We start from the raw sequence: 27,740 nt of genomic DNA on the forward strand, positions 1-27,740 counted from the left end.
ATGAAATTTTAAATGAGCCTTCATGTCTGCTTCAGAGAAAACAAAATAAAAAGGTGGATTTGCATGTATCTTCCTTAGAAGATATTATATCTGCCTTAGAAGCTTCTGTCAGGAGGAGAATTAGTTGCCTTGAGAAGTCATGTTAATTAGAACAAAAATGGTAAAATTACAAAATGCTTGCAACCAAGAAAATTGTTAAGTGAAGTAAAATAAGTGAGTCCTTAACAAACGCAAGTTATTTCAACATTTGCTTTTTCCAGTTTTGTCAGCAGTCTTTGCTTGTAATTAAGACATTACTGCTCTCAAAGAAATGCCTTAGTATTATATATAAATATATAAATATATAAATATATATAAATACAGTAGGTCTGTAATTTATAATATCAATAGTAATTTCTGTGCTTTTTTGAAAGCAACTCTAATTCTGAACATAACTTTATGCAGAAAAGTAAAGTAACTATGCCAATACAATGTAGTCTTCAGTTTAAAAATGAAAAAAACATGGGAAGATAATGTGCAAATGTAAACATAATATCCTGCTCTTCATTTAGAGATGGTAAATTTTAATCTGAGTTAAGCACGTGTTAATTAAAATACATTTCACCAGCTACTTAGAAAATTAAGCACTATTTTGTTTGATGTTGGTAGAAACGGGAAATCTGGAGTGACATCTATTGCTACAGCTGTTTGCAGTCCTCATATAACACCAGATGTGAGATAGATGTATCTGCATTTTCTGCTCTCCTGTGACTCACAAGTGATCAAACATGCAAAAACATCATGAGAGGATGACTGGGCAAGTTTATAATGAAGGGAACTGTTCAAGACATTCATAAATCGCTGCACAACCACACACACAGTGAAGGAAAAGTTATTTTAATGTTGCAGACAAGCAAAAACATTTACATCTACAGTGAATTAAAATACAAGCGTATTAATTGTAGACAGGATCTCTGACATATCTCAACTAAAAGTCTTTAAAAAGATATAATTGATAAAAGACACCCCAAATCAGGTCTGAATGTTTTATCAAACCTAAGTGTGACAAACCAATAACGTAAAAACAAATGTAAGTTTCCACAGGTTTGTTTTATTAAAGTATCCTCATGTAAATGAGCTCTGCTATGAAATACAGGCGCTGGAAAGGATAGTCATGTGTTTAAATGTAGCTGTACTGCTAAACAAGTGTGTTGGTAAAAGCTGCTAAAGCATCAGCCATACTTTGCTTTTTCCGTTGCTAGAGCCAATCTGCGTATGTTTGCTATGCAACCAGCTGCTGCCTCCTGCAGAGGGTCATCTGTAGAGCCTACCATCACCAGTAGGAGCTAGCAAAAACACAAAAGAGAAACAGCACGAGAAAAACAAGTAAGTGTGCTATTGTTTCAATAATGTTCAAATCATATCTGGAACCACTGCATGAATTTACCCACACACATAATAAATAAAATACAACAATCATACTAACAACACTGTATTTTATATATATATATATATATGTACATATACTATTACATACATACTTTTGTACACATATATGTATTAACATCCACATAAAAGTTCAATGCCTTATATTTTATCATATTTGTACCTGTGAATTGGTATTTTCATGTCTTATTTTCTGGTTATTGTACCATGTCTGTCTATTGGTTGGGCTTGGATTTTTTTGTTTGAAGTAGAAATTGCACGTGCTTTATTTGAGTCACAGTTTTCCCCCCAAGGCTCACCAATGTAATTGTACATGCTCAAGATTTTTAATAAACAAAGCCATGCTTTTTTTTCTTCAGTCTTGATCACGGAACTGGATCCAGGTGAAAGGGCCCTTGTGTCCCATTCACTGCAGTAGGTTTCTTTATTGTCACAGAAAACCACTCATGTTAAACTGCTTGAGGGATATAGATCTGGGCATATCAGTCTTAAACATTTGCAAGTGAAAAACAAAATCTCAAGAAAGGCACCAAATTTTTGGAGTTGATTCAGCTTTTCAGTCATGTGGAGTAAATCCTCTACTCTGGAAGCCATTCAAATTTTTCAGTGGAAATTCCTTGGGAGTAAGGTACTGTTCAACATGAGTATGACACAAGACAGACCTTGATGATAAAACATTTTTACATATCAGAAAACCATTAATAATGGGTTTGGATCTCATTTTAGTGTGTTGTAAGTCAGTGATGCAACTGCAAATGCAATATAGCTGGAAAAGAGAGGATTCTAGCTTAGCTCAGATCAGCTCCACACAACCCCCAGATTTCTGAAAATTTGCCAGGCCTAATGTGCGTTCAGGTATTTTGAAGCTCAGACAGCTCTAATTAAAATCTATATTTTCAGTCTGCAATACTTAGGAATCTGTACTCACCCAAACAATGTTGAGTCAAACCACAGAGAAATCTGTTATCACTCAACTCTGGTGCATATTTTTCATACAGCTAAAATATTACACAAAATTATGAACTGCTAAATATAAAAGCATAAATTGAATGCAGACATCAAATTCATATGCTACCTTTTTCTAACCTTCCAGCAGTTGAGAGGCATGGGCCACAGCTGCACACATATGGCATTTGCTTAGAGAGATCAAAGCATTTTGTACTTGAGGAAGTAGTTGTGTTAGCCAAATGTACAAAACAACCATCTTGCCAGTCACCTTTCACCCTTTGACCCTACATGCAACTTGTATCACAGTGCCTGTGATAGGCCTGAATTAAGTCAGAAAGACTATTACGTAAATTAAGCATCAATGATAATTTTTTTTTTTAGCAATTCTTCTTATAATTTCCATTACTGTAATCGGATGTCTAGGCCCACGTAGCTAGGTAGTATCATTCTTAAAGTATGAACACTCCTGAAAGGGTATGCCAGATTTAAAAATGACGTGAGAAGAAGTGCTATGAGAAAGTTTTATGTTATTCTGCTTTATTTGCATGCAAAACCTGGGCCAAGGTCAGCAACCAGAGAAGTCAGGGGAAGGTACCACTGGCTTCAAGTGGACATAAGACCAAGGAGCACGTCTATGTGTACTGATAAAACTGTTCTACAAAGCACAAAGACCAGAGTGCAAGTCTTACCAAATGACTTCTATTTTTGATTCTGAAATATTGCTGGATGAAGGTCTTTCTGCCTTGCCTTTTGCCATGAGCTGATTTCTTCTCAGCTTAAATTATCTAGTGATTGTTTAGGTGCTTCACAACTTTCTTGTGTAACTTACAGAAAGAAACTTATAAATCCTTCATATCCCTGACTCAAACCCAAAAATATGTATGCACATACCATTCACAGAGTGGTTTTGGTAAAGCTTTAATTTCAAATTTGGGGACAAGGAAACTATAAGCCTTATGTAATTATTCACTTCACAGATCTAATGCAAGGTTTTTCCAGTGTAATGGAAAACTGGAAGTTTGAGTGTGGAACTCAAACTTCCATAATAATTTCAGATAATACTTGTTATCAATGTATAAGAGCAGAGGTTCATCACAAAAATAACGTTGTGGACATACATTATCTAGTAGGAATATAGCAAAAAGCGAAAATCAACCTTTCCCTACATGTTAGGCAGAACTCACTTCAAGGTTAATTATCTCTTATCATAGCCATCACTTCTTTCTAGGCTCAGAAGACTTAGGAAAACAGGTATTTTTCTGTCTCTTCCCATGGAGAGGTCAATATTAAGAAATTACAAGAGCTGTAGGAGAGGGTCCGTGCTCTTTGTTGCAGGTGCATTTTGGAAAATCAGGGTTAGGCATCAAAGAACAGAATGCTATACAACACTGGTTCCAAGTATCCAAATAGAAATGTCTAATGAATGAGTAGTACAAATGCAACCAATGCAAACAACAATTTTTACAAAGGTGTCAAATACTGATTTTTCTCTTTCTGAGTTCAGGGGATCAAAGATCAGTTGTGCTCCAATTTGCTGTTCTTCTAACTCACTTGCCAGTGGTAACATCTGTAAGAACTGCCATGTCATGCAAAATCCTGTACTACATTGTGTCTCAGGATTTTTACAATTCGACTTCAAAGGAATATTCTTGGAAACACTGTCCAATTCAGTAGCTGCCTCTAAGGAATGAGGATATACAGCAACATTTGTCAGTTAACCTACTCCTTTTGTGCTAACAAAAAGACAGCTGAAGAGAAGATTATCAAAAATGCAAAACATTTCATTGAGAAGTAGGTAATTCTGTATTTAGAAATCCAACTTTGAAGATTTTGATATAAATCATGCCTTAAACGAAATAAAAAAATATTCTTTTTTTATATAAACCAAGACATTTATAATTCTTTCACTTCCTGACTGTCACTCCTTGACCCTTTCATGTGTTCAGTTCAATTTACTAGCAATTTGGGTCATCCAGTTGAGATATGGGAATATATTCATAGATAATATACACAAACTACACCCACATATTAGATACATTTGACAAGTCCAAGAAATATTTTATTTTCTTTTAAATTCCAATGCACTAGTGCAACATAACATGTCATTTTTCTTGATGCAATGCCCTTGAACTTCATGTATCCCTTCTCTTTACTGTTCAGGTATTGTTTTCTGACACATGTAAATGCTAACAGATGTGAGATGCAGTAAAAAAAGCATGTGGTATAAATGCTTCTTTCTGGCACATGAAAGGCACTTTCCATAGACAGAGAAAGCATCTGCAGCATCATGTAGCCTTCATTTGCTGTTGGCAGGTATCTATATTCTGAGGCAAGAGTCCAATATTTTTTGCACAGTTAGCACGTCATACCAGCAAATAAGCACAAATACAAGCTGTTTGGAGAACATACAGAGCATATGTAGCATTTCTGGATTCCAAAAGCAAGAGCAATGCACGGCCAAATCATTTAAATATTCAGAACAATTAAGATTTTGCTATTGCTATCCCAGATTCAAAATAGCACAGAATTGTGATACTATATTAGGAGTGCACAATCACAGAATAATTCAAAATTGAGGGGATCTCAGGAAGTCTCTAGTCTAATGTCACGCTCAAGGCAGAGTTAGATACGAGGTTACACCAGGTTGCTCAGAGTTTTATCCAGTCTGATCTTGAAAAACTCCAAGCATAGAAATGGCACAACCTCTTCCAGCAACTATTGCGGTGTTTGACTGACCTGGCAGAGAGAAAGGCTTTCCCTGTGTTCAGTTATTCTTGTTTTAGTTTATGCTCATTGGTTTTCATCCTCTTGCCATGCTTCACTGTGGAAAGCCTATGTCTATTCTTCTGATGACTGACCTCCCTGTAGGCACGCTCTTGACCATCCTGGTGGTCCTCTGCTGAATCTACTATGGTTTATCCATGTCTTCCCCACACCGGAGGCCAAAGCAGGGTGCAGTATTTTAGGTGTGTTCTAATCAGCATTAAGGGGTACAAGCACTTCCCTCAACCTTCTGTCTGTGCTCCTGCTGTAAGCCCAGTGCTTTGATTTCTTTGCTGTCAGAACACATTGCTGGCTAATGTTCTGCTTGCTATCTACCAAAATCCCTATATCCTTTTCAATAAAACTGCTCCTCAGACAGTCAGCTCTGAAGACGCACTGTGCAAACTCTTATTGTTGGGTCTTATGCACTCTGGCAAAGGTGTAACAAAACCAAGAAATTCCTTTATTCCTCAAGGCATTAGTAAGAGGTAAGAGGATAAACGTAATATTAGTGGCTAATGATGCCACCTACCACTGCCTGAAAGCACATCCTCCTTCTAATTAGTATCTTCACCATCACAAAATAACCAACTGAAAAAGTGTTGTTTCAAATAGGATAACACAAGCATCAACAGAAGAACTTGTCAGAAGTCCCACTGCCCTGGATGAATAAGATAGTTATAAAAATGGACTAGCAATTCTCTTTCCCATGAGCATGTCTTTCTAGAATTTTTCACTTCTAAAAAAGAAGTAGCTCAAGGGGATTTTAAAAAAGAAAAAGATAAGTAAGTTTTGTACCAAAAAAACCTAAACCTGACAAAATCTCAGATGATCTCCATGTACTGGTTACCATAACTTAGAATTACTCACTTTCCCTCAGTCACAGTTACTGCAGCTTCCAGACTTAGAAGGTGAGAAGCAGGAAGCATAGGATGTCATGTTTTCAGAAAGAATAGAGGTTTGCATGTAATAATCTTTACATAACAAGTTAGTCATGCGATGTTTCCACAACAAGTTTTCCAAAACAGTGGAAAGTGTAGAACAACGCTGTTGGAAAGAGGCTCCCTTGCTCATAAACAGATAAAAGATCAGCCTATTCAATACTCTGAAGTCCTGTGAATGTGAAAGAAAATTATGAATAAAGAATAACTGTAAAAATATTTAATGCCCTTTTTTGTTCTGGCTTCTTTAGGTTTTCTGCCCTGTAAAACAAACCTTATTTGATTTTTTCTAATCAGAAGGAAATATGGACAAACTCCTTCAACAAGATTCATATCTACGCTGGGAAGCTAGTCAGAGTTCACATAGAGCTTAAAATTCCTGGAACTAAAGACATTTGCTTCAGTACAACATCTTGTAGATTGACATAGTATTTCCAGTTGATGGTAGGACTTGCCTTTTTTTTCTTAAATTTAGATTTATATCTGACTTATTTACATGCAGCATTTCCTGAAGGATGCTAAATTTCTAGCACTGTGATTTTCTAATTGTGTAACACTTCTTCTTCAAAAAAAGACATTTTTCACATGTTTTTTATAAATCTAACCTAAAAGAAAAAAATACTTTAAATAAAAGCATATGGTAGAAGCTTATCCAAGAAAGTATCAGTCTAGATCCAGCCAGCATTTTCTAACTTTCAACACCATATTGCACACTGGAAAATATTAAAGCACCTAGTTTGAGTGTTACGTTACACATATTCCTACAAAAACACTTCCAATAAAATTAAATTATAAATAATAAAGCACTCCACAATCAAAGCATAATGAAGGTTAAGCTAAGTCACTGTTTCTAAACTACAATTCAGGCCAGTTTCCTGATTTCCTCTTTCAGCTGAACGAAAGGGTAAGACAACATGTACCATACCCAGACTCCTAAGAAGAAGATGTTCGTGTAAGTTCTGGGATGTTTTCTTTAATTTTTTTTTTCCTCAAGTGGCAGAAAGAGAACAGATTTCAAACCTAAAGACCCATGCACCAGGGAACACTCTGAGCTAGCAGCCATACAAAGTCCAGTACCAAAAAATTCCAGCAACAGTAGAAGATGGGCAGGGCAGACACTCGTGTGATGATGATTTCTTCTTTCTCATCTTTCCCTTCCTCCCTCAGAAAATTAGGAAAAGAGTACAGAAGCTGGAAAACCTGTGCACTCTCCACAAACAGCTACAGGACTTTAAGTCAGGATGAGAACAAACTTGTCTGCAGTTTGTTGTGCACTTCAACCATCTCACTTGTCTCAGGACTTACGACAGGTGACTTGTCCCCAGCAAGTTGTTTTTCCTATGTGACTGTATGTGACAAAATGTCTGTTGGCAAGATGAATCCCACAAAATGCTGGGAAACATGGGAAGAAGAAGAGTAGGGCTTGATAGTGTCAGTGAAGTACCCTGAACATATGATAACTAGTACCTTACCATGAGAAGTTTACTCTTTCTTTAGAATACACAGCTTAGTGAGCATCAACTGATTTTACACCATGACAGATTAGTAGTTTAAAATCTTTCTGGGTACAGCATCATTTTTTCATTTTTCCTGCCTGCTGTCAGTCCCTTTTTTCTATTTTTGTTTAGTCACCTCCTGTATTACAACTAAACTGAAGGGGTTTTGGGACAAGGACCATATTTCTCCAACACATCTGAATGGAAACAGCACTCTTGAAAAGAAGTCCTCATGAGCACACAATAACAACATACAAAATAAGAATATAGTTCTCATATTCTCCAATAAGGTTAAATGTTGCATTGCATTACTTTGGAGAAATGCATACAGCCTGAATGCCTAAAGGAAATTATAATATGGTACATACACATACTTGCAAATGTTTATATAGCCACAAAATATGTATAAACCCTACAGCTCTCTCTCCACCTCATCTGTTTCATTATCTATTTCTTATAGAGTTATTTAGAGAAGGATGCCCTCCTTCTCTGTAAAGACATAATAAATGGGCAAAGAACTGTGAATATCAGTGACAAGGAGAAATTGACCAAAATGCTAAATGGTGAAATGCAAAATAATTTAGAAACTTTAAATTTGCAGACCACTTTAAAGTACACTAAGTTTAAAGGTTTTCCCATCTCAAGTTGCAACTTACAGAGCAGGAATATTTACAACAATTTCACATGTAAATCTAACTAAATATAAACATATCATGCAAAGGTAAAGTTGCTAAGTAAAACTAGTAGTAAAAGTTATTTCTTATCTTTGTTTAAAGGATATGTAACCTATTGGAGTCCTTAGAGGCAGACAACTTGAATCTACATTCAGCTGTAAGATGTTTGGTGCAATATTAAGAAAGAATTCAGTCATCATGAACATTCCAACATACAAAAAGTCTTAGGGGATATGAAATTCATCCCACAAAAAACAACAGGCAGATCTGATAATCCAGAAGTGATGAAGCCCAGGATCTCACAGCATATTTTTATTTGAACCACTTTCTCTATTTTATTTTTATTTCATTGTAGTTTTCAAAAGAAGATTAACATATAAAAGGCTTTTGGTGGGATAGAGAGAATAAAGAACTTTTTGGTAATCTCAAAAGAGTGACATTTCAAAAAAATTTTTTCAATTCATTTGAAATTGATTTTATTAAAATTAAAACATGAACATTTTTACTTACATGTAATGGACATTCAAAACAGTAAACTTATGTCATGGACGTTCCTGTCCTTTCGTAGAATCACAGAATCAACTGGGTTGGAAAAGACCTCTGAGATCATCAAGTCCAACCCTTGATCCAACACCACCATGGTTACAAGACCAAGGCACTAAAAGTGCCACATCCAGGCTCATCTCCAGGGATGGAGAATCCACCACTTCCCTGGGCAGCCCACTCCAATGCCTGATTGCTCTCTGTGTAAAAATTTCTTCCTAATACCCAACCTAAATCTCCCCTGGCACACCTTAAGACTGTGCCCTCTTGTCCTACTGCTGATTGCCTGGGAGAAGAGACCGATGCCCACCTAGCTATGTATTTTGCTTTGGCTCAGTACCATGTTGGGGACTATCCTTCCTTTAGATCACTGCCAGCCTGATCAATCTTTCTTCTTTGTATTTCTTGCTCTTGATCCATACTTACCTGCTTTTTCACACTTTCCCTTCCTTTTCACTTTACAGGAGCATGACTTTTACCTTGCCTTTCTTTCTCAAATATTACTGAGAAGGTAGTATAGGAAACTGAGAAAGAATTCAGTTTTGGTTTTCAAATTTGTTAATATGTCTATGAATATGAATATTTTGTCTTTTATGCCTAGCAATCATAAGACTGTATGAAAGCTAATCCGGGGCAGTTGCAAATAAACAATCAACAGCAAATCAGAGGGAAAAAATGAGGTTTAAGCTGTCCATTAACCCTGAAGGGTTCTGCTTGACTTCTCAGCAATAACCTGAAAACATGCTGTGGGGTTTTTTTAACTGTGGTTTGTCTGATATTCCTGAAATGCACTCTAGTCTGTCTTTGAAGACAACACTGAGCTGCAGTAAAGAGACACCACCGTTTCCAGACTTGTGACAAATTTTGCAGTGCTTACTGGAAGGGCATCTTATCCTTAGAACAGGGTATAAAATCTGACTGCCCTAGTATTTTAAAAGTATGGTAGATCTACTGGTGTTCGTGAACTGACTTCAAACTCTCTTCTGTACTCATTTCCAAGTACTGGTTTTGATCTCTAAGGTTAATATAGCTTTAGGTCCAGTGGTCTAAGTGTCTGTCTCTCTTCATACATGTGATCATTATAATCAAAGCCAGTGAGGTGCTTTTGCTAGTAAACCTTACATATCAAAGTCTGGGGATAAAAGAAGGATGTGGATCCATACAATAGAATTTATTTCAAATAAGGAGCCAGGATATCTCAAAGCTCTTTTTTTTTTTTTTTTTGGCACACACGAAGACTGTTCTATAATCTTATGTTTTAATACATGTGGGTGGCAACAGTGCATACATTTACATAAACTAGAAGATGAGTGGTACTGTTCAACTTATAGTCTGGTTTTAGACTACTAAATGTACTAGAAAATGTTCAATTAGAACACAGGGTAAATAAATGTATAGATGGTATGAACACAACTCAGCTTTACTCATACAAATATGCAACTGTGATGAAGCAAGAAAAGAGCTGGGGCTTTCATAGGCAAAGGTCCATGTACAGTCCACATATTCATTCATATTGGCAGATTTAAATGTATGATATCAGAACATTAAATGCATGTAGTTAATTCTCAAGAATCTCAAACTGCTTTTTTTTGTTATCAGAGAAAAACATATGGAATAAATTAATTTATACTGAGGAGTCAACTTCCAATAATCAACCCAAATTTCTGAGTCACTTGAGCATTTCTTTATGAACAGAGTCTGATTCAGTGCTCATAAAATATATTTACAAGTGCTGGAAATTCGTGTGCTTTTTTACAGTCTGTGTTGTGGAAAAACATTACCATGTGCACTTATTGTGACAGATAAACACTTCAGGTTTTGCTGATGAAAACATAGAGAGTGGCTTGAATTAGTACTCCATTCAGGTCATATTCAACCACAGTACTTGTGATTTGCATACAGTTATCTAGAGAGGAGTTATGTATTCTTTTTAAAATAAGCAAAAATCTCCTCAAAACCACTCAAGGACTCTGGCCACAAAGTGTTTGAGTGGTTGCTGGATTTTGGAAGCTTTGTGAGATCAGAGACTTTTAAAAACACTGTGTAGCCTGCGAGTAAGCAGGCAATAATACCTGCCTGCCTGATTTTTGTATGTCAGCCAGGAAACACTAGAGGCCTTGATCTGCTTCCTTCCCTCTCTGAAGATGTAACTATGAAGTAAGGAATGAAAAGTTAATTAATAAAAGTTAAATTTAAAACTCTAATTGAAGCAAAAGCTTGTTCCTCAACTTTTTTATTAACTGCTCAACTTCAGTTCCAAGCTTCAAGTTTTGGAGATGTTTTTGGCTTATTCATTTGCTTGGGCTTTTTCAGTTTTATAAAAAGAAAGTTATAGTTGTGTTTGGGCAAGTGGAGGTTGTACCACATGCATAAAATCTCTGCTAAAGCTGGTTAAAGCATGCGGGGGAAGATGTGAAAATTAATTTTCTAAACCCATGCAACTCTGCTTTAATATAGAAAGAAAAAAAAAATCATGTGGACCTTCTAGCTGAATGCTACCACTGCAAAAGGTAAAAAAGAATCACAATTAATACTCTAAACCTGGTATGGCAGTTACTTTGTCTCTCGGGTAGGACGAAATGGCTGGAAAGGTTAGTTAGTTAACTAGCTACCCAAAATATTATTTCACAACACTAATGCTTGCACAAGAACATCATTAACCACATGCTGGACATTCTGGGGTGAATGTGTTTGCCACCTAATGAAAACAATATGTGGAAGCTGGTTTGAGACAAAGTACTACTCCTACACGGGGAAGGTACTCTCTTCTTCATCAGTTCCTCACTCAAACAGGCAACTATTTCAATAAAACAGTGCATCATGGACTTGATTCATGACAAAAATTAAGGAAATAAACATCCTTCCCTGATGAGGAGCATCTTTATGAAGAATATTGAAATTTGTAAAAGAATGGTTTCTCAAAATACAATTCCCTCATATGCATTTCTGATTCTGAAGAATTAAACAGACCATCAGTTTTTTCCCCCACTTCCCAGGATGTTAACAACACAAATTAAAAGATAAATAACTCCTACATTTAACTGCAAATTTTATGAGAATTCTTGGATTATGAGACCAAGAGCAGAAAAATTAACAGAAAGAGCCTGAACAATCAGAAGCACAATCAGGGCTTCAGGATGTCCCTAACTGTACGTTACATTAAAATTTTTTCTGTCCAAATTGTTTGCAAGGACTTTATTGCCTCATCCAAATGTATGTGGACATCTTTTCAGTTCTAACATACAGTCATTGGCAGTCCCTTTGAATCTGCAGCATGTGTAGTGTGCAATAATGTCCAGTGTGGTAAATCCAACACTTCCATGAAAAGGAAAAATTGCAATGAGCCGTGACATATTTGCACAGGGCATTTGACCTCCATAGCTCAGCACTGTGAATTGCAGTTTGCAATTGTCTCTGTCTCTACTACCATGAAGAACTGTATTGTCAGCAAAGTTTGCCACCTTACCACTTACCACCCTTTCCCATCATCATTTATGAATCACTGAATGGCTCCTGTGGCTCCAAAACTTCATCCTATTTCCTACACTTTGATTTCTCATTTTTAACCCATTATTTAAATCCTCTCTAGAACTTTGCTTTCTCATCACATAGCACTTGAACTTCTTTGAGAGTTTTTGGTGAAGAGGGCTGCTGAATGTTCTCTTAAAATCTAAGCCCCATCAATTCCACCCTTCCAAACAGCAACAGGATTATTGCACACAAATAGAATAATCAACAAACATGAAAAAACAAAATGCTTTGATGAGCAAAAGACTAATAAAATATTCTTTATGCAATGAATTTATAGCAAATCCAGTGCAAAAGTATGACAGACCTCCTTTAGACATATATACACTCCACTGACCTATAATGCCCCTGGATTTCAGCAATTGTGTCTCTCTGGAATTCTGAGAGGGAGCTAATCCAGTCTCATGGCTGTTGGATTTGTGCAGATTGCTCGGATCCAATATAAGAGATAAAAAGAGCAAGTAAGCCTGAATTCATCCCACATACCTGTGGTCAGGGTAGACAGTAGGCAAGAACTGGTGAAAGACAGGATGTCTGGAGGACCAATATTGATGACAGGTGTTGTAAGGACTTTCTGGATATTTTCAACTTTTCTGAGTTGCCACAGGGCCCTAAATTATCTTAGCCCGAGTCCAGTATTAGGAACTGTCATACCTGTATGGCAGTATGGTAGCACCTTTATGAGTTCCTGGTTTTTCAATCCTACGTCATGGAGATATTTGTTTTTATTTTTATCTATACTTTCAACACAAATGCAATGAATTAACTAAAATCAACCTAAAGGCACCTTCTATCTAGTTTTACAGTTTCTGTAAATTCAAAGATAACATATAACTTGCAGTGTATCAGACTCCTTTGGTAATTAGTGTTACTGGCTAATATTCTCTTGCTTTAACACTACATTTTTTTCTTCAAAGCTTCTAGAGACCAAAAACTATCATAAACCATGGCAAGAAATTCTGCACTGATTAGCAGCTGATAAATACAGTTAACAATCATTCTTGTTGATAAGTGCAAAATTAAATAAAATCAAATTTTCAATAAAATAAAATCGTATGGACTTTCACTCATAGTCTGGGATAAGATACATTTTAGCTTTTACATACAATTGATTGTTAAATAAGCATAATTGCATCAGCAATTCATAACCTTTCCCTACCCTCACTCAAGTCAGGACAGAATTCTCATCAGCCTCCTGCTGCCTGGCAGCCTCGTCAGCTCTTTAGAATTGATGCCAAAGTGCAGAACACTGACCAGGAACGTTAACACTAGAGCCCATCTCATTATCCCCACATTGCAAATGGGCTTTCCCTCAGCATCTTCACCTTGAAAGTGGCATCAGTAAGATGTGCCATGTTACTTAAAAGATACCACAGAGCGCTCTTTGAAATGGCAACATAAAAGAGATTACAATGACTAGGGCTTGAAGCCAAACTGAACGGAGTGATTGATTTTACAGGAAGAACTTTGTTCTTGGTATTTCTTATGTTCAGCTTCTTTGAATAGCTCCTTACATACAAGGAAACTATTTTTGATCAGCTGAAAGTCAAAAATAATTACCTGGCATTCTGTCCTTACACATTAAGCCCTATATCTCTCAGTTAAGTAAAATAATTTTATATCTGACAGTTTAGCTAAGACATTATTCCATAAACATAAAAATATTTTAATATTCTTCTTTCCGATTATTGCCAAATTAGAAAGAAATGATTCACACAGTCACAAGGATAAGTCTGGTGCAGGGAGCTAAACAATTGCAAGAAGCTGCTCTGTGTATTTCTGTGGTTTGGAAATAGTGCCAAGTCGGAAGGAAAAGACATTCTCTGCATTTTCTAAAGCAAGATAAATACAGAAAAGAAATATAGATGAAAGATGGAACTGCTATCTGTGGACTCTGCCAGATTCCTTGGCTTTTTGGCACACCTATTGAAGCTGGCAGACTTAGCCAGTAGCAATCTTTTCCATTAAAAGGAGCAGCATATATTTGGATTTAACATACTTTGTTTGTGCATTTTTAAGCTTCAAAAATGTCTATTTAAATTTTTTTTAATGATTCCTTCTGTACAGTTGGCTGCAATTGCACTTATTTGAAATGGCTCATTTATCACTAAAAGAGCTGCAGGGCACAGCTACTGTTAAAGAGCTCCAACAAACCTACAGCTTGGTGGGACAAGCTTCTTTTTATAAGACTAAAAGATGTTTAAAATGTGCCAAGAGGAGCTTTATGCCAGCCTCTAGGTTTGTTATCCAAATGTTACGAAATTAGAGATCTCCTGAAGCACAGTTTGCACAAAGATAAGCTGATCTCTCTTAGGCTGCAGGTTTTTCCCATCCACGATCAAACAGATTTTAAGAGAACACTTGCTACGTATCATAGATTTTAGTAACATGAAATTTTGAAAAAAATAATCTAAAATCTGAGGCTTAACCTATACTGAAGTCATACTTCATTACCTTTATCAATGGTGCAAAAGCAAAATGTTTTAGATGTAAGCGCCTCTGCTTTATGAATGGTGAAATTTTGTTTATTATGAAGGGAAAGGGTTACTGGTTCCTGTTTCCTGGAGCTGAAACCTTAAGAAAAATGTTCACACCTGGCAGTTGCTAGCACAATAGAAATTGCAGTGGTGTAACACTGTCAATTTTCATTAATTATTTTGAAATGAGACAAAATATGCTAGTATTGGACTTCGTTTATGGAATCTCTTATATCCAAAATTTAAGTGTGATGTGATCAATACATTTATGGGTGAAGGGATTTGTCATTCTTTCCGTAGACAACAGATGTGCAGAAATTTTGGAATCTAGTGCCCCCTTTCTTGATGTCCAAGAACTGTAACAACTAATTTATATAAAGCAACAGACATCAGCTGGGAGTATGTGCCAAACATGCCGTATCTCCAGCCTGAACAGTGGAGCCTGAATAGAGTGAACCACTACAGTTAAAAAGGGGGTTCTTCTAAAATTAAAATAACCATACAAATATGTAAATTTCAAATACATACTATTATACCCCAATAATACTATTGCATATATATTACACTGAGTACTTTGGATTTCTTTACAAAGATATTATCTTAAAATTTGTTTAATAATGTATTATTCTTTATACAGTGTTCTCACCAAAGGACCCCACAAGAAAACAACCCCATTGCCAAATACTCCTAAAGAAGTAGATGCCAGTTTTTTTGCATTTCATTTTCTGTACTCCGGATATGTAAAGTATGTGATAAAAGATTGGGTTTAGAATGTTTTCAGTAGAAATTACTATTAATTGTCTTCCATATTTTCTAATTCACATTTATTTATTTGACAAGGATGGCCTTATGAAAATCCTTGCACATAAAATGGTTAGCCAAAACTTCTTGTAGGGATTTATGACTTTAGCAAACAATGACCAGTTCTCTGGAAGCTCTGCACAATAAATTACAGAAAATGTATTTTTTAATACAGTCATTGTAAAGAAGTATAAAAAAACTTCCAAATGTGAAAACTACATTTCACATAGCTTTCAGAAATCATGGTTAAACAAGCTGGTTTTATATCTTCAATTCTTACAAGGGAAAGGATGAGCCTAACCTTTTTTCCACTAGAACTGAACTCAAAAAGTGCAAATATCTCTATTAATTCAACAAAGAATTCTGAAACTGCACTACAACTGTTATGCCTTCTTTGACAAAACAACCAAACCAATCAACCAACAATCCCATAGGGAAGACACCTACCATTTCCCCACCTTCCCCCTGAGGCATCTCTTTAGGTTGTAACCTCAGGAAAAGACAGGAACAAATCTGATGGATTAATTAAAAAAATATTAAAATCTATGATTATACAAATCAAATCCCCTTCTTAGGAGCATGAGTCTCTGCTTTTCCCACCTTATTGTACCAAGCAGTTGAAAATCAGTTTTCAGCATACCTGGTGATGTTCTTACAAGCTAGAACAATTGATATTCTAGAAGGCATCTATTAATGTTTTGTAATATTAAGAAAACAGAGCACTTCCATGTTGGGCAAATAATACCATAAACCAGACCACAGAGTAAGGCTAGAAATCAGTTCTATGCATGGGTAGGTTGGTTAGGCACTTTCAATATTAAAAAATATCAGAACATAAATGGAAAATCTGATCTTGTGCATTTCAGGTATGTACTTTAATTAAGTTAATTAAGTTAATTAAGTTAATTAAGTTAAGTTAATTTAATTAGTTAACAGGTCCTCTAGCCTGAAAATAATCAGTTCTGCATGTACAATGGAATAAGAAGAGGACAAAATGGACTTGTTCATACTGCCACACAAAATAACATCTTTAAATAAATCTGTTTGGAAAATAAAAGCAGCTCAGAACAATGCAAAGCTCAACAGAGACTCATTTACTTTGACTTCACATAGCCTTCAGTGCAGACACACACAAGCAAAAATCTGCCAACAGCACCAGTTATGGTTCCCATATGTTGTAAGTGCTTTAAGTCTGGGTGACTGGCTACTATCCAGTGGATCTAGGTTTTTCCAAAAAGCTTATAGGCAGTATTTGATATTTATGTTTTACTTTAGATAACTGAGTTATCAGCAGTAATTGTATTGTGGTTTGCTTGACCTATCATATATAATCATACCTGCCTGGTGCTGCATCCAGCTGGTGGCTGGTCACCAGTGGTGTCCCCCAGGGTCAGTGTTGGGCCCAGTTCTGTTTATCATCTTTACTGACGATCTGGACGAGGGGATTGAGTCCACCATCAGCAAATTTGCACATGACACCAAGTTGGGGTAAAGTGTCAATCTGCTGGAAGGCAGGAGGGCTCTGCAGAGGGACCTGGATAGGCTGGATAAATAGGCTGAATCCAATGGTATGATGTCTAACAAGACCAAGTTCCAGGTCCTGCTCTTTGGCCACAACAACCCCCTGGAGCGCTACAGGCTGGGGACAGAGTGGGTGGAGAGCGACCAGGCAGAGAGGGACCTGGGTGTTCTAATCAACAGGAACTGAACATGAGCCAGCAGTGTGCCCAGGTGGCCAAGAAGGCCAATGGCATCCTGGCCTGTATCAGGAGCACTGTAGCCAGCAGAACGATGGAAGTGACTGTCCCCCTGTACTCAGCGCTGGTGAGGCCACACCTTGAGTATTGTGTTCAGTTCTGGGCCCCTCAGTTCAGGAAGGACACCGAGGTGCTGGAGAGTGTCCAAAGAAGGACAATGAGGTGATGAAGGGACTGGAGCACAAGTCCTCTGAGGAGCAGCTTAGGGAGCTGGGGTTGTTTAGTCTGGAGAAGAGGAGGCTCAGGGGTGACCTCATCACTCTCTACAAATGCCTGAAAGGAGGTTGTAGCCAGGTGGGGGTCGGTCTCTTCTCCCAGGCAATCAGCAATAGGACAAGAGGGCATGGGCTTAAGATGTGCCAGGGGAGGTTTAGGTTAGACATTAGAAAGAAATTCTTTAGAGAGAGTGATCAGACATTGGAATGGGCTGCCCAGGGAGGTGGTGGAGTCACTGTCCCTGGAGGTGTTTAAGAAGAGACTGGATGTGGCACTTAGTGCCATGGTTTAGTTATAATGGTGGTGTTGGGTCATGGTTTGGACTTAATGCATTATCTCAGAGGTCTTTTCCAACCTGGTTGATTCTGTGAAATATTTTTACTTTTTTTTTTTTTTTTTTTCTCCTACCATTCCATTCCTATGTGTCTGTTTACCTCCACCCCGTTGTGTGTTACTTTTAAACTGAAAGTTTTTTTGGGTCATCTTCTTATGCAGGTACTATCACTCTCTCGTAAAGTGAACTACTTATCTGTGATCATTGCCTTTAAGAATCATCACAGTACACAGAAATAAACCCTAAATAGAAAAAATAATACTTTTAATATTTCTTAGTTAATTAGTTTGGAATTCAAGCAGAAGGTTTAAGTGAAAGCATCAAGAGATCCTCACATGAGATACTGGAAACCACCTCATCGCAAAGATCTCCCTAAATGTTTAATAATGTTTATGTATCATCTGATTGTGTACTTGCAAAGGTAGAATTTCATTGGCAGGCAGAAAAGGTATTTTTTAGCTTCACACTTTATAATCAAAACCACTTGTATTCTTTTCACAGGACTCAATCCACTTCTGTCTACATAATTTAAAAGTATTTACCACTTTCTCAGCCAGTGAACTCCTTCAGCTTTCTAATGAATCTTATTTCTGCCAAGGCTGAAATGCTCTACTATGAAAAGGAAATATTTTGTTTTAAAGGCATGACAAAAAGAGTCAGTATGTTGGTCTCTTAAAATTTTCCTCTCTAAAACAATAAAATGCTTGAATACGCTCTGTTGCGGCTTTTAAATTGCAAATTATTCTCACAAAAATGAGAGCTAAGTCATCTGACATTTATAAAGTGTACTGACAACAATTAAAATCTGAGATAATCTCCTGGAAAAAAAATCATCTTATATCAAAAGGTCTAAATTCACTGGTGATCTTTACTCCTGTGCATGAAGGCCAACATTATAGCATGTGAAGGTTTAACCTGGGGAATAGTTTCCAAAAAGACATGGAAATCAAAGTAGAAAATTGGCCAAATAGGAACTCCGAGGGCAATACTGTGGCCAAACAGAATAATGAAAATCTCTGATGTTCAAACAGAGCTTACATAGAAAGAGGGAAGTTATTTTACCTGTTTTAAGTATTCATACAGATATTACTGGAATACTGAGTTCTGCTCTGAAGTATTTGCAATTCAGTCCAAAAAGAAAGTTCAAAAAATAAAAAACTCAGAACTGACACACAAACACAATTAAAAAATAAAAAAATACAGAAATTTCATCATTGATTACACTTGCTTAGCTAATTAAAAATATGACAATGAGACAAGCAATTTGATCCTTTTTAATAAAAATTTATATGAAAACAAAAGTTATGTAGGGCTTTTCAGTTTACCAAGCAACAGTATCATGCATGCAATTGCATAAGATAAAGCTAGACAAACCTTAGGCTACAAATAAGGTGCAAATGTTTTTATGGGGAAGGTATTTAACTACTGGAACAAGTTATGATGGCTCTGGTGGATTTTCCATTGCTGGAATTTTTTAAGTAAAGAGTCAGTGTTTTTCTAAAAGATATACTCTATTCCAAACAGAAAAAAAATGAAGCAATGTCTCTGGTTTGCATGAGCAAGGCTAGTCAGACCAGGACATTAAAATGATCCTTTTAGTATTATAAGGTATGTACCTATGATTATTTAACATAATGTCCAGTTTAAAGGACTATAATCTTATTCAGGCTTTTTAAATATTGGCACATTACCATTCTTCCAGCACTGCAACTTCCCCTGTACCACAAGCTTGTTGAAAATCAACATTCAGGAGGATATTAATTTAAATTCAGCTGTCTGAATGCTAGCTGTTTAGTCTGAGCTAGTCACCTAGGTTCTTTCTATACTCAGTGGAGAAAATTAGGCACTTTCATGAGTCTATTCCTTGCAGATATCTTGGGCATCTATTTTCAGCTAGCACAAGTCTGCAGGTGTCTCTCTCTTTCCATTGACTACAGAAGGTGTCTTAGTTTAGACTACTTTAAACTCAATACCTTAAAGTGGCCAAAGTTAGATGAAAGGAATCCATCCTTAATACTCCAAAGATCTCCATCAGAATCCTTGGTTTCAAGTCAGTTAGATCCACTAATTTAAAACATCTGGCATTATTAGATCATATACAAAGTGTGCTTCAGTTACTGCTGGGCAGATTGAGTTTCATCACCATCATAGCATATAAATTCAAGTCATCTGTACTCTTCTAGGAACAGAAATATTATTATTTTTTAATAGCTCTTTCTTATTGCACTATTATTCATAATTCTGTCACTCCTATCTAATAATGAACTGGACTGTATATACATTTTAAAAAGTTCTCCCCTGCCTTGGGATGGGATTCACCCCACTAAACACAGATACCTACAGTGTAGATGTGCAGATCTGACCTTTAAACCTCCACTCCCATTATAGCCAAAGGAGACCAGAAAACATTGCCAGTAGAAACTGAGGTGCCTTATCTTTGCATAAATGTCCAAACTGAGAGATGAAACACAGTAAAGAATCAATTCCTCTTCCTTGACTATTGTAAAATTTGGGATGACTATTTCACTTTGGTGGGTGCAAAATATAAACATTTACAGTTAAGATGAATTATTAATTTGATTAATTTTGTTCTTCCACAGCCTGACTATGGCTGCTTGTTTCCCCTTGTTCTTACTTTTTAAATTACTATAATAATCTCCTCAGAGATCTCACTATGCTCATAATAAAAAACTGGCCTCAACTCTGCAGGTGATGAGGCCACTCAAACTTCCTAGGCCTTCTTTACACAGACATAACAGTGATATTCCACATAAACAAATCCTTTATATCACTTACAAAGTCAGAAGTTAACTTCCACAATAACAGAATTCCTTTTATCTTTCTCCATTTGCAAAGGAAGAATGACCAGGTATAATCAGTTACATGTTTTCCACCTGTATATACTTTGAATATTTTTTAATACATTAAGTCTTTTAGAAGGTATATTATAAACAGTTGTGTAAGTGCCTATCCCAGACACACCAGCATCCTCACTTACTCACTTCAGAAGCAATCCCAATCTACAGTTTGCCAACATAATCAAGAAAAAGAGTGACAGTAGCAGAGAGTAGCATTGTAATGGTTTGACATGGTCTCTAGGACAATGATTTAAATATTTTTTTTAGTATCTTCAGATGACTCGAATTCTTCCTTTAAAAATGTTTCGACTCATCTTTTCACTACTACAGTAACTGCACTTTGTCAGTCTTAATTTCCTCCACAGTCTTTCTAGAATTCATCTTAAAAGAGCAACCCTATAAAACACCTATAAAACACTCTTTAGTTAACAGTTTGAGATCTTTTCATGAATGAACTTATCTGTACTAAGGTTTCAGCAGCAGTCAAATATAGGTAGGCATCTTTGTTCCTCTGCAATCGCTTAAAGGGAGATTTTCTGCTATTTCCACAAAGAATGTGGTGATGACTTCCTATTGCTTGTGATTTTGCTATTTCTTTTCTCTATAATTGTGACAGACTCCAAGTGTGAAGGGTGTCACCTGCTATTCCTGCTTTTCTTGCTTATAAACTGCTAAATCCCCACTGGATTTCTCTTCTCCCTTGGTCTGTGGATAGCTATCTCCAGTCTTGAATTCAGATCGATACCTGTTTGATGTTTAACATGTTTCTCCTGCTGTCTGGTGTCTCACAACATGTCATTACCGGGTCTTTGAAAATATAGATCTATTTTCCAGCACAGCCATTAATTTTTACTTCAGAAAGAGGAAATATTTTCTGATTCTTGGTAGAAAGAAAGCACTGATTCATCTGTCACAGGTCATAACCATTGTTCCATTTCCAGTCATAAGAACACTGAGCATGGAACTGAACATAAAAGAAAAACTTTACAAACTGCCTTTCTAAACTTCCTCCAAACTCACCCTGTTTGTTTAATCAGAATTTCACATGGCAGCTGACATACACCAGTGATTTCCCAAGCTTTTTATCATATAGACTTGCTTCTGAAAACTGAATGCATTTTGGGTGCAGTTAGAAATAGGTGAAAACTTTGAACACTTTTATTTTCTCACAAATGTGTGCATACACCTGTTGTTTGGTGATTAGCAAATACTGTTTGAAGCAGTGGCAAAGTGTGAAATACGAGAATCTGGTTGAAATTACTTTCCCTATATAATTTTATTCTTGGTTTCCTGGACAAAAACATGTATATACACATTGGATAGGAAATGATCAGAAAGCCTAATGCTTTTAAAAGGCTCTGACCAACTGTTCAAGCACTCAGCAATTTCAGGGTAAATGTTTCCCTGAAGCATCAGACTTTCTGTGCATGTGAATGAACACAGCACATGAATATGTGCTGAAGAACACCTGGGATTATGCATGTATTGCAACCTAGTCAGAACTACAGCAGCTGTGATGTTAATCCAACTGGGCATGATTACTGAAATACCAGATATCTGGAAAAAGGATGAAAAAATATCAAAGGAACCCAAACAAATTTTCCAATAAAAATGATTGGTCCTGGAAAAACCTGTACATAACAACCCCTTTTATTTAAATACCAAGTATGCTTTCAGTCAACTATTCACTGGAGAGGCTAGAAGAATGAAAACTCCTGGACATTCTGTCATCACTGAGAAGCATGGAGCAAAAATATCTGGTATCACAGACAACAGTGCTGCAACTACTGTCTCACCTGTGCTGGGCAGATGAACTGAATACACCAGGCAAGATTCACCACTGTCCTCTCAAATTTGAGTATCTAAATCTCCTCCACCCACTTTCCTGCCATCTGGGAATGCCTCTCTAGCCTTTCTGGAACTCCAGTAATTGATTCTTGATGGCAATTCCAACAGTGCCACCACAGAAGTCAAGCTTATAAGCTTTGGCCACCTGTTCCCTGAGCTGTCATGGTGCACACGTTGATTTGCTTCATGATCTACTCAGCTCTGCCAACACAGAACAAAAGCACTGGGACTAGCACATCTGGAGAAACTATCAAAGGTCCAAGAGAACATAGTTTCTTAGACTGCCCAACATGTTTCAGTTATTTATCCTCACCGGATAGGAAACACTGTGTCTCACTGGTCTGATCTGTCTTCCAAAAAGGCCTATTTGTTCCTTCACTTTGTTTTGCCATTCTAGGCATAAGACAACACATAAGCATCAGAAAGTGTTTGGAAACATCACAACAGGGTAATTGCTAATTAAATCAGACTTTATTCAGGGTTAGTAAACCTAGATGACCACAGGTATTGTCCTCTTGTGGGTAGGAGAATTACCTACTCTGAAAAATAAGGGCAAAATAAAACTACATCCTTTCTAAAAAAAGGGTATGTGCTGTAGTCATAGTACTAGAATAAGGTAAATCATCTGACACTGATCTCCATGCTACCAAAGCTAGACAGGTGAGAAAGTTCAAGACAGCTCAAAAGAGCTCTGATGACCTCTCACTGCACTTTTGTCACTTTATGGTCTAGGTTCTTCCTGGTTTATTAACACGAATCTCTGAACTCCTGACCTACTGGCCATGCTCCCTGTAACACAGCCAAGGACCCTGTTAGTTTTCACTTCTCCCAGGGCACCAGGTTCATATTCAGCTTGCTTAAACTACACTCCAGGTCTTGTTCAGCAGAACTTCTACCCTGGCTGATAGTCTCAACATGAACCAAAATGCAGCTGCTTCCTGTCATACTGCTAATGCTCATCTGCTTGTATGACACAAATACATGTGTGTGCTGGCTCAGGTGATGAGATTCAGTCATACATCTCCTGTGTTCAGGCCATCCCTCAGTTATAAGACGAGAGGTACTTCCACTTTGGTTCTCTAATGAACCAAATACAAACCCACATTCAAACACTGTACTACAAAAATACAAGTTTCTGGTACATGAGAAGAGAAGCACACCCTGGAAAAAAATTTTAGATGTAATAAATATAACTCAAGTTTCTTTATTTTGCAGTTTTAGTCTTTCTTTTATCAGTTCTATTTTCTCTCCCTTAACATATTATAGTCAATCCAGAATCTTGTGAATAATAAAAAAAAAGTAAATACTTGGGATATTTTTCTGTACGTCCCTATTTATTTGTAGGTGCAAAGTAATGTTTTTAATTAGCTTAAACACTTCAACTAGGACTGAAAAATAAAGATGAACGTAGACAGAGATGGAATTATTGTAAAAGTGCATCATCAGAATGGGCTTTATGTTCATTGTTCTACAACTTATAAAACCTAAATTCTGCATAGTAAAATAAATGAAAACAACAGATGACAGGAGGTCAGAAAATGGGTTGGCAAGTTGAATGGAGAGATAAGCAACACTAGAAAGTAAACAAGTGCTCGTGCTGTAACACAGTATATATTGCTTGTGCTATTTAACCAGTATAATGCAATTGTGATGGGAAGGTGTTATTTTCCAGCACTGAAAGGCTAGCTTTAATCTGAGTAAGTTCAAGTACTGGCATTTAAACTGAGTCTTTAAATATTTTTGTCCAGTGGATCCTTTAAAGCCAACTACAGATAAATGTATGATGATGCAGGACCATTCACTGTGCCAGAACTAAAACTGCTCACAATAAAGTGCACTATCATAAGTGCAGGCATAAAATCAACATTAATAATAACACTGCATCATAAGTCAACTCTTACTGTCAATACATTTACCTGAACATCAAGTAAAATGAAAAGCCTGCATATAAAGAATCTTTCAGGGAATTTATGACAACTGAGAAGTCCTGCTATCTCCATCTCTGGAGCCATAATGCTCATCTCTCCTGTGCCAAAGGAATAACTCTTCTGGCTTCAACTACTGAGATAAAACTTTGCTAGAAAAATCTTTTTGAGACAAAAATTCTTTCTAGGGCAAGGTCTCTGCAGAATATGCTCATTCTTAACTCCTAAGATAAGAATTTTTATAAGTAAATGCAAAATTCACTGAAACAGTTTGAGGTGAACTAAGCCTTTGTATTATTCTATCTTAATTTGTCCCCAAATGCAGTTACACTCAGTTTCTAGGTGACTTTCTGCCATATTAGGCAGCTATCCATTAAGATAACCCAACTTCTTTTGCAAATTTCACTTGAGAATGACAAAATGCTGATGAGATGTCACTACCAGCCTAGGTCACAATTAAATAAATGTCCACATCATACTTCCATTCCCAACAACAACTTAGCTGAAATATCTTTAGCACTGAAATCCTTAATTCACTAATTAACTACACATTTTTAGGAAAAGTTTGGAAAGTTTGAGGCACAGAGCAGCGTTCAAGAACTATTTCAAATTAAAGAACTCTTTTTTGACTAGGCCAAACCTCTTCAGTAATCTGAACCCCAAATAAGAAAAACCTTCCATCTCACCTTCACCACTCCATCTTCGTGCATCGTGATGCAGTTGTTGGCCTCCTCCGAGAGCTGGTACAGAGCCAGAGCTGCAGCTCTCTGCACTGATGGATCACGCGCCTTCATGTAACGGACTAAATGACCCACAGCCTTGTGCTCTCCGAAGGCAGCTCGATTGCTGCCCCACATGCAGCAGTTGCAGATGGCCTCTGCTAAGTGACGTTTTAATTTGTTATCATTCTGAAGAAGGTAAAAACATAATACATTAAAGTCAACTCACTACAACAAAAAATTCATAGAAAAGCAGAACTGCATTCTCAAACATCTTTAAGGCGCCCCAACTGAACTGCTGTACAATTAAAACTGGAGAGAGTTGTAAGGCATAGAGCTAGGAGAGTCTCTTAATATTCTTTTTGTAGGCAGTGCTGTGATTTTTTACATTATTTCAAAGGTACTTTTGGACTGACTGGAAATTAGATAAGATAGGATTAAAATGTAAAATATAGACCCACCACTGAGATTCTCTGCATGTTTAGATTTGTTGTGTTCTCAATCCTTTGTGCTTTTTCGTATGGCAGCTGCACCTCTCAAAAGCAACATTCCACAACAGAAACTATTAAAATGAAGTTCATCTTCAAAAGCAATTTTAGTAGCAGACACAGAGTGTTTTCATGTCCAATATACATCTCATATAGGAAGGATTCTACATCTCTTCCTTGTAGCTGCTGCAAAATCTACTACTCTTGTCATAACCTTTTAGCTGGGCGCAATGCATTCCGATGTAAGAAATTCAGATACTTTGTATAATATATTTATATGTTACTTACTGTGTTTGTTAGTTTGGATAACAGAGGGACGACTCCATGATCTGTCATAACAGCTAAGTTTTCTTCATCTTTAGCTATATTTGCAATGGCTGCACATACAGCAGTCAAAACTTCTCTAGTCTTTGATTTTAGAAGACTGACTATCAGTTCCAAACCACCAACAAAGGATCGAACCATCTCCCCAGAATCCTAAATGAGAATCAAAATAAGTATTGTTTTTACATATTCGATTCATATTTATATGCAAAATTTTTAAAAAAGAGATTGGCATGACATATTTATTCAAAACTGCAGCTATTGCTGTGTTGCCTTCACCAAGAATATGGCTAATTTGGAATTCAAAGCTCTTTTGAGTGACACATGAGAGTTAGACTGTTTTACACACCACCATCTAGGCAGAAATTCAATGCCTAAATAAAGGTATCTATCATTTTTTATACCACAAGGTAGAGCTGTCACTTCATAAGGGTAGAAATCTCCTTTATTGGTTGTTACCACTTTGGCGAGATGGTCAGTAACACATCCAACACAGCAACAGGCACTCCTGTTTACTCATAGTGCCTTCTATTTCCTACATTAAGTCTGACAGATCAGACAAAGGAGTGGTAACTTTATTTTCTTGTATTGATGCAAACGAGTATTCAGGAATATTTAAGAGGGGAAGTTACACAAGTAATGACAGCTACTGTGGAAGAACCACGATGCACCTCAGAGTATGAAAAATCAATGTAAAACATGACTAAAGGACACAAAAATTACACCAGAAAAATGTCTAAGTATGCTCTAAGAAAGGATATAGAAAAGAGTGTGTCTTGATCTTGAATACAGTGGTCATATCTGGTTCATTTTTTCCCTCTTGAAAAAAGTTATAATAAAATCAGAAAAGGTTTAGAGAAAGACAAGAAGAATAATCGGGGTAGGGAACTTCTTTGTAGAAGGAATGACTAACCAACTAGGACACTCAAGGCAATAAAAGAGAAGAAGGAGGAGCAGTGCGATACATGTGTACAGAATCTTAGGTAGACTGAAAGGGCACACTGGGATCTCTCTTCTTGGAGAAGAACTGGGAGCATCAGACAAAATTAGCAGGTGGCCAGTTCAGAATCAATGCTATCTTTAGACAAAGCACAGTTGAGAAGTTGGAAGTCTTTGGAGCAGGACTGCAGTGCCTCGTAGAAGTTTACATGTTAGACAAATTCACAGGAAAAAAAGAATCCATTAACAGTTATTCAATATGAAAGTATTCCCTCTGATTTAGAAATTTCCTGAGCCACAGATTTCTTGAAGGTGGAAGAGCAGTCTGGGAAGAGAACCAAGACTGCAAGTTTGCCCGTTCTGCCTTTCTTTAGGCATCCCTTGTGGGTTAGTAGGAGGAACAGAACACTGTGTTAGTGAACCTTTGGTCTGACACATCATTGCCTGTTCTCATGCTCTTGTGTTTATTAGTGAACTCTTATTATCAAGCACATCTTTACATGTCATATGTAAACCAGAAAACCAGTAGTTTTGGCACTGTGAGACTGAACTAACAGGTATGGCATTCAATTGGTTGCCTTAAGCAAAGAGGAACTGGTAGTATGTGATGAAGTGACTTGCAGCACACAGTACTTCAAGTACCCTTAAAACAACATGAGGAATAAATCTAAATTTTGTTTAAGCACAGATTCTTAACTAAGTTACACCGACCAATGCTGTACACAAAGATTCATCG

At 36.8% G+C, this 27,740-nt stretch overlaps 1 protein-coding gene across 1 annotated transcript in view; it reads right to left on the minus strand.

The window, feature by feature from the left end:
- Window positions 1-887: 887 nt before the first annotated feature.
- Window positions 888-27,740, minus strand: part of ODAD2 (outer dynein arm docking complex subunit 2) — a 78,628-nt gene continuing 51,775 nt past the window's right edge. Inside the window, exons 17-19 of the mRNA XM_050313717.1 lie at window positions 26,030-26,218; window positions 25,221-25,442; window positions 888-1,325 (exon numbers count right to left, since the gene is read on the minus strand). Coding sequence (XP_050169674.1) covers window positions 1,212-1,325; window positions 25,221-25,442; window positions 26,030-26,218 — 525 coding nt within the window. The 3' untranslated portion in view covers window positions 888-1,211. The remainder of the gene's footprint in view (window positions 1,326-25,220; window positions 25,443-26,029; window positions 26,219-27,740) is intronic.

Source organism: Myiozetetes cayanensis, unplaced genomic scaffold (genome assembly GCF_022539395.1).
Source record: "Myiozetetes cayanensis isolate MyiCay16 unplaced genomic scaffold, myiCay2020 scf1, whole genome shotgun sequence".
Taxonomy (NCBI): domain Eukaryota; kingdom Metazoa; phylum Chordata; class Aves; order Passeriformes; family Tyrannidae; genus Myiozetetes; species Myiozetetes cayanensis.